This window comes from Moschus berezovskii, chromosome 6 (genome assembly GCF_049115385.1).
Source record: "Moschus berezovskii isolate FMDL1 chromosome 6, NW_MosBer_1.0, whole genome shotgun sequence".
Classification (NCBI taxonomy): domain Eukaryota; kingdom Metazoa; phylum Chordata; class Mammalia; order Artiodactyla; family Moschidae; genus Moschus; species Moschus berezovskii.
Genome location: NC_142465.1, coordinates 38,604,341 through 38,616,423, shown reverse-complemented (window position 1 = coordinate 38,616,423; position 12,083 = coordinate 38,604,341). Strand labels below are relative to the sequence as shown.

At 35.4% G+C, this 12,083-nt stretch overlaps 1 protein-coding gene across 1 annotated transcript in view; it reads left to right on the top strand.

Moving 5' to 3' along the window:
• The window catches only part of ARID2 (AT-rich interaction domain 2), a 194,926-nt gene that overhangs the window by 120,291 nt on the left and 62,552 nt on the right, over positions 1 to 12,083 (top strand). Inside the window, exons 7-11 of the mRNA XM_055394039.2 lie at positions 8,354 to 8,420; positions 8,517 to 8,767; positions 9,094 to 9,190; positions 9,287 to 9,496; positions 10,278 to 10,445. Of these exons, the coding sequence (XP_055250014.2) occupies positions 8,354 to 8,420; positions 8,517 to 8,767; positions 9,094 to 9,190; positions 9,287 to 9,496; positions 10,278 to 10,445 (793 nt within the window). The remainder of the gene's footprint in view (positions 1 to 8,353; positions 8,421 to 8,516; positions 8,768 to 9,093; positions 9,191 to 9,286; positions 9,497 to 10,277; positions 10,446 to 12,083) is intronic.

The window sequence follows — 12,083 nt, the reverse complement described above, 5'->3', positions numbered from 1 at the left end:
TGGAACAATTCTTTGCTCAAAAAAGATAAAAAATGTTTTGAGACGATGCAATTATGCAATTACCTGAAAAGTGACAGGGTAAATACGTTGTTCAATAAAGTTCATGATAAAAATGAAAAATATGTCTTTTATTTTTACTTAAAAACTGAAGAGACTTTTTGGCCAATCCACTATTATAGTAGTTTTGGTCATGTATGATCTTTGATTTTGCTACTATGACTTACTGAAGGTTCAGATGATGGTTAGCCTTTTATTTTTTAGCATTATTTCCTAATCAAAGGAGATCCAACCAGTCCATCCTAAAGGAAATCAGTCCTGAATGTTCTTTGGAAGGACTGATGCTGAAGCTGAAACTCCAATACTTTGGCCACCTGATGCAAAGAACTTCATTGGAAAAGACCCTGATGCTGGGAAAGATTGAAGGCAGGAGGAGAAGGGGCCAAGAGGATGAGATGGTTGGATGACATCACCGACTCAATGGACCTGAGTTTGGGTAAACTCCGGGAGTTGGTGATGGACAGGGAGGCCTGGCATGCTGCAGTGCATGGGGTTGCAAAGAGTTGGACACAACTGAGCGACTGAACTGACTGACACTTTTTTTGAGCATAATGCTATTGCACACTTAATAAACTATAGTAGAGTATAAACATAAATATTATAGGCACTGGGAAACCAAAATGTTTGTTTGGGTTGACTCACTTTATTATGATATTTAGTTTATTGTGGTGGTCTGAAACTGAACCTGCAATATCTCCAAGGTATGACCTGTATTCTGAAGTTGTTAGGTGTAAGTGTCTACAAAAGTCACTTAAACCAATACAGTTAATCATTAAAAAAATTTTTTTTAATTGGAGTATAGTTACTTTATAGTGTTGTGTTAGTTTCAGGTGTATAGTTGAGTGAATCATTTTTACATATACATGTATCCATTCTTTTTTACATTCTTTTCTCATAGGTTATTACAGAATATTGAGTAGAATTCTTTCTGCTTTTCAGTAGGTCCTTATTAATTATATATTTTATCAAAATACATAAAAATAATAGTGTGTATACATTAATCCCAGTCTCCTAATTTCTTCCCTCCACCCTGCTTGCAACTTCGGTAACCATAAGTTTGTTTTCTACATTTGTGATTCTATTTCTGTTTTGTAAATATGTTCGTTTGCACCATTTTTTAAAGATACCACATATAAGCAATATCATATGATATGTCTTTGTCTGACTTACTTCACTTAGTATGATAATCTCTAGGTCCAGCTATGTTGCTGCAAATGACATTTCATTCTTTTTTATGGCTGAGTAATGGCATGCTGTGATTCATGGGGTCGCAAAGAGTCGGACACTACTGAGCGACTGAACTGAACGGAATATCCCATTGTGTGTGTGTGTATATATATATTATATGTATGTATATATATATTATATATGTATATATATATACACACACACACACCATATATTTATGCATTCCTCTGTCGACGGACATTTGGGTTGCTTCCATGTCTGCTACTGTAAATGCTGCTCCAGTGAACATTGGGGTACATGTGTCTTTTTGAATTATGGCAACGGCATTGAATATTTATATTTCCAGGGCATTACTGGCTGTTTCATCTGTTTATTTCTTCATTTATGAACATAAATATGTTAAAAGCTCCCAGTTTGATTGTGGAATATTCTTAAAGAGATAGGAGTACCAGATCACCTTACCAGCCTACTGAAAAACCTGTATGCAGATCAAGAAGCAACAGTTAGAACCAGACATGGAACAGTTGACTGGTTCAAATCAAAACTGTTGAACTAGTAGGACAAGGTTCATGGATGTATAAATTTTGGGAATGGAGTATGACAAGGCTGTATATCGTCATCCTGCTTACTTATATGCAGAGTACATCATGTAAAATTCCAGGTTGAATGAATCACAAGCTGGAATCAAGATTGCTGGGAGAAATAGCAGCAACATCAAATATATAGATGATACCACACTCTAATGGCAGAAACTAAAGAGCCTCTTGATGAAGATGAAAGAGGAGAGTGAAAAAGCTGGCTTAAAATTCAACATTCAAAAAATGAAGATCATGGCATCCAGTCCTATCACTTCATGGCAAATAGAAGGGGAAGAAACTGGAGGCACTGTCAGATTTTATTTTCTTGGGTTCCAAAATCACTGCAGATGGTGACTGCAGTCGTGAAATTAAAAGATGCTTAGTGCTTGGAAGAAAAGCTATGACAAACCTACCCAGTATATTAAAAAGCAAAGACATTACTTGCTTATGGAGAAAGGTCATACAGTCAAGGCCATGGTTTTTCTAGTAGTCATGTACACATGTGAGAGTTGGACCATGAAGAAGGCTGAGTGCCACAAAACTGATGCTTTCAAATTGTGGTGCTGGGGAAGATTCTTGAGAGTCCCATGGACAGCAAGGAGATCAAACCAGTCAATCCTAAAGGAAATCAATTCTGAATATTCATTGGAAGGTCTGATGTTGAAACTGAAGCTCCAGTACTTTGGCCACTTGATATGAAGAGCCTATTCATTGGAAAAGACCCTGATACTGGGAAAATTGATGGCAAAAGGAGAAGGGGGTGTAAGAGGGTGAGATGGTTGTTTAGCATCACTGACTTAATGGACATGAGTTTGAGCAAACTCCAGGAGATGGTGAAGAACAGTGAGGCCTGACATGCTGCAGTCCATGGTGTCACAAGGAGTCAAACATGACCTAGCGACTGAACAACAACGTCTTTTTTATTATGGCAACACAATCATGATATTTGTATTTCCACACCAATACTGACTCTTTCACCTGTTTATTTCTTCATTTATGAAGAGAAATGTGTTAAAAGCACCCGTTTTGATTGAGGATGTATTTCTTTATTCTTATAGTTCTATAAAGATAGTATTTTCACATTTTGAGAATGTGTTATTTGGTGCACACTAACTGTTACATCCTTCTGGTTAATTGGACATATTATAAAGTCTCCTTTTTGCAGTTGAGTCTCCTTTTTCCTGTTTTTTTTTTTTCTTTCTTTTTTGGTCTGATGTTGTTGTTGTTCAGTCCTCAAGTCATGTCTAACTATCTGCGACTCCATGAAGTGCAGCATGCCAGGGTTCCTTGTCTTTCACGATCTCCCTGAGTTTGCTCAAGCTCATGTCCATTGAGTCAGTGATGTCACCCAGCCATTTTATCCTCTGTCACCCCTTTATCCTCTTGCTCTCAATTTTTCCCAGCATCAGAATCTTTTCCAGTGAATTGGCTGTTCGCATCAGGTGGCCAAAATATTGGAGCTTCAGCTTTAGCATCAGATATTAATATAACTATATATGTGTGTGTGTGTATCAGCTTCCTTTTTGTTGATATTTATATGTTCTTATTTTATATTCAATCTCTTTTTATATTTTAGATCAGTTTTTTGGTAAGTAACATATATTTGGGCTTTTTTTTTTTTTGCTTCCCTGGTGGCTGAGGCAGTAAAGAATCTGCTTTCAATATGGGAGACCTGGGTTTGATCCCTGGGTCGGGAAGGGAATGGTTCCCCACTCCACTATTCTTGCCTGGAGAATTCCATGGACAGAGGAGCCTGGTGGGCTACAGTCCATGTGGGTCACAAAGAGTCGGACACAACTGAGTAACTGACACTTTCACTGGACCTTTTACCTCTTGGAAAAACTTTGATTTTAAATTAGTGTACTTATTCCATCTACTTTAAGTATAATTTTGATACATAATTATGTTTAAATTTACCATGTTTTGAATAGGTTTCTAAATGTCTCGCCTGTTTGGTTTTCTTTTCTGTCCTTCTCCTTTCTTACGTTTTTTGAATTGATTGGACTGAGTATTGTTTATTTTTTACTATTGTGCCCACTAGGTTTTATATATACTTATTCTGTTTTCCTATTGAGCATATTAGTGATATTTTAATCCTTACTAATTTTAGTGACAAAATAATAGTAACAACAATTTAATAAATTAGTACTTACCTCATTTTTTATTTATATACAACTTTTGTTGTGCAGGGTTGCTTTATCAGGTTTCTTAAATAGAATCTTAGACCATTGATTTTAGATTTTTTATCTTATCTTATATCAGTATATAAAGCTATCAATTCCCTCTATAAACAACTTTAAATATTTTCCCACAATTTTTGTGTTGTCATTATTATTTACTTCATGGTATTTATTTCCCTTGTGATTTCTTCTTTGACTCATGAGTTATACAGAAATGTTTTATTTCTGTTTTCAAACTATCTTTTATTATTATCATTTACTGTCATTATTATTACTGCTTTTTAATTGCATTCCATTTTGTCAGAGAACATCCCACATGATTTCATTCTTTTTTAATCAAGACTTGTTTAATAGTTCAGCCTACAGTCTTTCTGGTGAATGTTTTATGCACACTTGAAAAGAATGTTTTTTGGATGTAATATTTGTTGATAACAAATAAAGAGTGTTGTTCAGTATTTCTGTGTCTTTGATGTTTTTCTATATAATTGTTCTGTGATTTGTTGAGAGTTGAGTGTTGAAATCATCAACTATTTGTATGCCCTGTCAGTGTTTGTATCTATCGGTTCTGTCAGTTTTTGCTTCATATAGTTTGAACTCCAATTATTAGTGGCATGTACATTTAGGATTATTATTTTTGCTTGGGTTTATTTAACTTTTTTTTAAATGAAATTTGGAATGTTTTTGGCAGTTATTTGTTCAATTTTTTTAAATTTCCCCTCCTTCTTTTTAGTAACTGTTCTACAAGCCACTGTGGCTCTGTTTCTTGCTTTAAGGTCTTTTCGTTTTCTGTGTACTTCATTGTGGATAGTTTCTATTGTTATGTTTTTATTTTCTGTTTTCTAATTAAGCCCATCTAATCGTATTTTTTTATTTCAGATATTTTCAGTGAAATTCCATTTGACTTTCTAATATTGTCCCACATTTTCCTTAATTATGTTCATATTTTCCTTTAAATTGTTGAGCATATTTAATAATAGTTGTTTTAAAGTTTTTATCTCCTAGTTTTACCATTTTGGGGGGCTTCCCTGGTGTCTCAGAGGTTAAAGTGTCTGCCTGCAATGTGGGAGACCTGGGTTCGATCCCTGGGTCAGGAAGATCCCTGGGAGAAAGAAATGGAAACCCACTCCAGTATTCTTGCCTGGAGAATCCCATGGATGGAGGAGCCTACAGTCCACAGGGTCGCAAAGAGTCGGACACAACTGAGGGACTTAACTTTCTTTATTGTTTTTATTATTTCTGGGTCTTTTTTTGTTAAAACACATTTGCCTTAGTTATGTGTCATGTTTCCTACTTCCTTTGTATGTGTGCTCAGTTGTTCAGTCATGTCCTGTGACCCCATTGACTATAGCCTGCCAGGCTCCTCTGTCCGTGGAATTTTCTAGGCAAGAATACAGGGTTTCCATTTTCTACTCTAGCTGATCTTCCCAACAAAGGGAGCAAACCTGCATCTCTTATGTTTCCTACACTGGCATGCAGGTTCTTTACCACTCAACACCTGGGAAGCCCATACTTCCTTTGTACATGTAGTAATTTTGCAGTTAGATGTAGATATTGGAATACTACATTGTTTAGTGTCTAGTTTTTGGTGTCTTTCACGAATGTTGAAAATTGTTCTGGTATAATTTTAATTAATATATGGGTATTTGTTATGACAAATACAGGACTTGTTCAATTGTTAAGTCATGTCCGACTCTTTGTTACCCTATGAACTGCAGCATAACCGGCTTCCCTGTCTTTCACTGTCTCCCAGAATTTGCTCAGACTCCTGTCCATTGAGTCAGCGATACTATCTAACCATCGCGGGACTAGTTTTTCTTTATTCTTGAAAGGTGGACTTATTTGATTTGGAGCTGAATTAGCTGGTATATGGGTGTGTGTGTGTGTGTGTATACACATATATATGTATGTATATGGGGGAGCAGAGGGAGAGAGAATTTATCTCTCGGTTTAGTAATTGCTATGATCTTTTGGGTTGATTATCTCTGTTCCATTATGTAGAAAGAGTGTCTATGTAATTGTATGGGGCGGTTATTGGGCTCACCTCATTTGCCTACCATATTTCAGTGATTACAGTTTTGCATCGCTTTCTTGTCCAGTTTCTTTTAAACACTTGTTTTATACATATTGGTCTATGATGGGATGACTACTGCAGTACCATTATGACCTGAACAAAATTTTCTTCCAAGAATTTTTCATAGATTTTGATTTTATGTATATTTTTACCGATAAGACTTTTTAAAGTATTTTATTTATTCAGCATTTATTTTGATTCAAATCACATCTGCCTTTTCATGCATTTTTTTTTCCTCCAGTGCAGATTTGCAGATGACATTTTTTTGTTTTCAATTGTCAGAAATGTCTTTATTTCAGCTTTTATGTTGAAGAGCAGTTTCACTGTGTAAAGTTTCTATAATACTTTGCCAAATGTTTACTTCCATGAGTTTGAAAGTATCCCAGTGTCTTCTGGCTTCCATGATTTCTTTTACAAAATGTCCTATAATTTTAGTTGTCTTTAGTTGTCTTTTTCAAGGTTATCCGTCCCTTTTCCCTGATTTGCATTTAAGATTTTTCTTCATCTTTGCTTTTAATGAATTTTTTTATGATGCTTCTCCACATTTTGTTTATCTTTTCTTAGAGTTTTGAGTGTTTAAGTCTATGGCTTGGCATCTTTCAGTTGATTTAGAAAATTCCTTGGAGAAGGCAATGGCAAGCCACTCCAGTACTCTTGCCTAGAAAATCCCATGGATGGAGGAGCCTGGTAGGCTGCAGTCCCTGGGGTCGCTAAGGGTCGGACACGACTAAGCGACTTCACTTTCACTTTTCACTTTCACACATTGGAGAAGGAAATGGCAGCCCACTCCAGTGTTCTTGCCTGGAGAATCCCAGGGACGGGGGACCCTGGTGGGCTTCTGTCTATGGTGTCACACAGAGTCGGACACGACTGAAGTGACGCAGCAGCAGCAGCAAATTCCTTGGCCCTGTCGTTTCAAATACTGTTTTTCCCATTCTTCCTATTTTTCCACAGGAACTTCAATTAATTCTTTGTTAGAACTTTTCATTGTATATGTCTTGAATGATTTTATTCTCTTCATCCTTTTGTCTTTTCATGCTTCTAACTTGATATTTTTTCCTGCCATCTCTTCCCGTCACTAATTCTTACTTGAGTTGAATCTGATCATTCATTAAATATGTCCATTCAGTTTTTGTTTTCTAGAATTTCTGTTTATCTGTTTCTTAAAGTTTCTGCTTATGTGCCAAACTTCAGTGTTACCTTATGTTTCTTTTTTTTTCCGTGATCATTTAAAATTCCTCTCTGATATCTTTATTATTTGAATTTCCTGTGGCCCTTTTTTCTTGGTTATTGAGCAGTCTTCTTCCTTTATATGCCTAGTTCTTTTTTATTGTTACCAAATACTTTTTTATCTTGAGTTTGTTTGCATTGAGTCCTTTTGTTTGTGGACTTTTTCTCAGGTTATGAATTCCTCAAACTGAAATAGTCATTTTGAAATACACATCAGAATGTTTAGAAATAGTGAACTAACAGCCCATGTGCTTCTTTATTAGTACAGAAGTAATAAGATAATAGAGCTAAATGGCATAGAAAAGTTAAAACTAAAACTCATTTTGTATAGATTTATCAATATAAAGGTATTTGTTTCTTAGCCTGGAAAAGATTAAGCAGTGGATTTTGACTTATTCCCTGTCTCATAAGAATCAAAAAATAATTTGTAGATATGGAGTACTGAAACACAACCTAAATATCTGGGTTACAAATCTGTAAACACAAATGCTCCACTACTTGCTTTTTTATTTTCTTCTAGATACAGATTTATTCAGTAGCTAGCCAGTTACATCTTAGGAGTCTATAAATAGAAATTTGTTTCTGTGTGCAGTTTATTAATGGGATTATAACTATCATAATTTTTGATAAATAATAAATACCATTTCTAGATGTTTTCCATAGCTATGAAGTGATCTGAAAATATCTGTGATTCATATTGATGCCAGTGTCAGAAGAATTTCTATTACCGCTGTGGTTTGTTTTCTAACATTCAGACTTGAAGAAAATGGTGAGGAAATGCCAAATTTTAGTTAGAGGTTAATGAACTTAAAGATGCCATTCTTTTTAGAGATGGGCTAATTTCTTTCACAGACCTTTCAGGATCTATGGGCCCCTGGCCAAAATGATATCTTGGAACTATAGAAATTCAAGTATTTGTGTCGAAGAGCTAAGTATATATAATGATATCTACATGATTTCAAAATAGTAGAACTATTGTGACTATTTTTAAAGTAATAGAATAGTTATTTCAGATTGTCAGAATTAAGTGTAATAATTTCTCATTACAGTTTTGGAAAGACATTGTTGATGATAATGAAGTACGTGACCTCATATCTGACAGAAACAAGTCTCATGGTAAGTCAATGAGGAAGTATTTTTAAATAAATTTGAAATATCAATAATAATAAGTAGAATTTCAATTTAAGTAAACTATGTTTTCTTCTGTTGTAGAAGGTACATCAGGAGAATGGATTTGGGAATCTTTATTTCATCCACCTCGAAAGCTGGGCATTAATGATATTGAAGGACAACGGGTACTTCAGATTGCAGTGATTTTGCGAAATCTTTCCTTTGAGGAGGGCAATGTTAAGCTCTTGGCAGCTAATCGTACCTGTCTCCGTTTCCTATTACTTTCTGCACATAGTCATTTTATATCTCTAAGGCAATTAGGCCTTGACACATTAGGAAATATTGCAGCTGAGGTAAGCATGTGACAGAACCTTAAAACAGTTTTTATAATTGGCAGAATATTTACTTTAAAACTTTAGGATGTGGGATTATTATATTTGCCATAATTATAGAATGTGAAATGCTTACATATAGTTTTTGCCTAAAGTGGTATTACACAGTTGTGTGGAGAAAAATATTTGAAATGATGCTCCAGATTTATTGATGGCAATTTTCACAGTCATTACATTTTTAAAATTATATAATGTTGTTGTGTTCATTTTTATTCAATTTGAAATATGTATTTGGATATAAATTGGATGGAGCCTCTCTCAGCAGTAGTGTCCTTTCTTTTTTTTAGCTTTTATTGGATCCTGTTGATTTCAAAACTACTCACCTGATGTTTCACACTGTTACAAAATGCCTAATGTCAAGGGATAGATTTTTAAAGATGAGGGGTAAGTGCTCACTTAGGTTTCTCACTGTCTAAAGTACATAAGCTTTGTATCATATTTTAAAAGACAAATACATGTTTGTGTGTGTATGCTTTTCAGGCATGGAAATTTTGGGAAATCTTTGCAAAGCAGAAGATAATGGTGTTTTGATTTGTGAATATGTTGATCAGGACTCATACAGAGAGATCATTTGTCATCTCACTTTACCTGATGTGCTGCTCGTAATCTCTACACTTGAGGTGCTATATATGCTCACAGAAATGGGAGATGTAGCTTGCACAAAAATTGCAAAAGTAGAAAAGAGCATAGGTAAGACTAAACCAAAAAAGAAAAATGAATTTTCTTTATTGAGGAAAAATACTTAATGTGCTGTAAAAAAAAATCACAGTTGATATTTGGGGTTTACTTTTTATTTTGAGGAATCATTACCCTTTCAGACACACTTATGTTATTCTTTCTGGCTGTTTTAGATAATAAAAAAAATTCTATCATAGAGAGACCAGGATGCACGTGGCTATCAGTAGTCTTTATTTCTTCTCTTTATTTCTGTTACTATATATTGAGTTTGAAATCAACAAGATGTCTGTGTCTTACTCTCCAGGAAGCAGGTCCATCTGTTTCAAGTGGTCAGTGCTGTTAGTTGTACTGTTAATAAACTCACCCTTCTTAGTGAGTTGTCGGTTTTAAACACACTTACTAGAACATGTCACATTATTGTTTTCATCAGTGATTCAAATTATTTATTTCTTTGGTATAAATACTAAAATCAGAGTTAATAAAGATTTGGCTTGAAAAGTATTGAGCAATAAAGATGTACTTTCCATATCAGTGGTTCCTAAATTTGGCTACACATCAAAATCACTTGGGAATGTTTTTAAAAATGAAAATAATCTAACATCTACCCCAGAGCTTCCAAATCACTTTTCAGGGATTGAGCCTAAAAATCTAAAAGATCCACAGATAATTCTGATGTATAGTGATTCATAAACTGGCATTTGAGAAGCAGTGTTTTATATAGCATATATTTTCAGTGATGTCATTGTTTTACGAAATTATTGACTAACAACTGTTGATTTTTAATTTGTTTTAGACATGTTAGTGTGTCTGGTTTCTATGGATATTCAGATGTTTGGCCCAGATGCACTGGCTGCAGTAAAACTCGTCGAACATCCAAGTTCCAGTCATCAAGTTTTATCTGAAATTAGACCACAAGCTATAGAGCAAGTCCAGACACAGACCCATGTAGCATCTGCCCCAGGTTAGTGTCTTTGTATAATCTTTTTCAGTGTGGTTATTGGTATGTAAGATTTAATACTAAAGATAAATTTAAATTGGCTTCCTATGTGGCACTAGTAGTAAAGAAGCTGCCTGCCAATGCAGGAGACAAAGGAGATGCGGTTCCCTGGGTTGGGAAGATCCCTTGGAGGAGGGCATGGCAACCCACTCTAGTATTCTTGCCTGGAGAATCCCATGGACAGAGGAACCTGGCAGGCTACGATCCATAGGGTCGCAAAGAGTCAGACACAGCTGAAGTGACTTAGCACACAGCACATAAATTTATTATGCAGTAGAGGGAACTGATGTTTGACGATGGAATTGGCCAAATGAAAATTGAGTATGTACATTAATTTCTTACATATTATACATTCCAGGAGCAGCAGGATCAAGGTGAGCACAGAAGAGGAATAGTATAATAAATAAATGAAGTCAAAAAGGATTTAGAGTAGTGTGAGGGATTAAATATTATTCACAGCTGTGAGAGCATTAAGTGCCCTAATGGGTTTGTGATTTTTGTCATTAGAAATTGATAGACCAGGAATAAGTTAATTATATATTACCTTGCAGTTCTCTCAGGTGGTTATCAGAATACAGAACCATGATACCTCTATTATTTTTAAATCTTGTAACAAACCTTCAGAATCAGAGTTTATGATCAGACATGTGTGTGTGTGTTGTTCAGTTGCTAAGTTGTGTCCAATTCTTTGCAACCCCATGGACTATAGCCCCTTAGGCTTCTCTGTCCATGGGATTTTACAGGCAAGGATACTAGAGTGGGTTGCCATTTTCTTCTCCAGAGGATCTTCCTGAGCCAGGGAACAAGCTCATGTCTTCTAATTTGGCAGGCAAATTCTTTGCCACTGAGCCACCTGGGAAGCCTGTGTGCATGTATACAAATGCTAATGCATGCACTCTTCCTAGGATTCCCTTGGGTCAATTGTGTTTAATTCAAATATTTTTAACTAGAATTCAGACCTGTCCTTCAGTTCTTAGACTGCTTTCTCCTGGCTCATTATGAGTTATTATTTGATATTTTAGCACTCAGCCTTTTTATGCTCCATTTTCATTTGTCCTAACAAAAACAAGCCATCTTTCACCTCACCTTCTTTCTCACCATGGCAACCCACTCTGGTACTCTTGCCTGGAAAATCCCATGGACAGAGAAGCCTGGTTTTCTACAGTCCATGGAGTCGCAAAGAGTCGGGCCAGACTGAGTGACTTCACTTTCACTTTTTTCACTTTCTCTCTCACCATTCCCAAGATAATTCTCTTTCCCTTTTTTTTAATGGAGAATACTCACTTTCTCAGTTGATCTTAACACTTTATAGTTACTCTGGGAGCTATGTGGCATGAATTTCTACTTCTTACCCCTTCCCTTACAAACTTACTAGCATTTAAATTCATTCTCCTTCTTTCCTTTGTTTCTGGAAGAGATGTTAACTATTTGTACTCTGAATGCCAGGCTTTGCCAACTCCTTTTCTGTATCTTTAAACTTTTATTTCTTTAATTGCTTCATCAGCCTAGAAATACATTCAGATCATTCTCAACCTTTCCCATTATCAAAACAAAAACCTCATTATCCTTAATCTTTAACTACTACATTCATTTCATCACCAA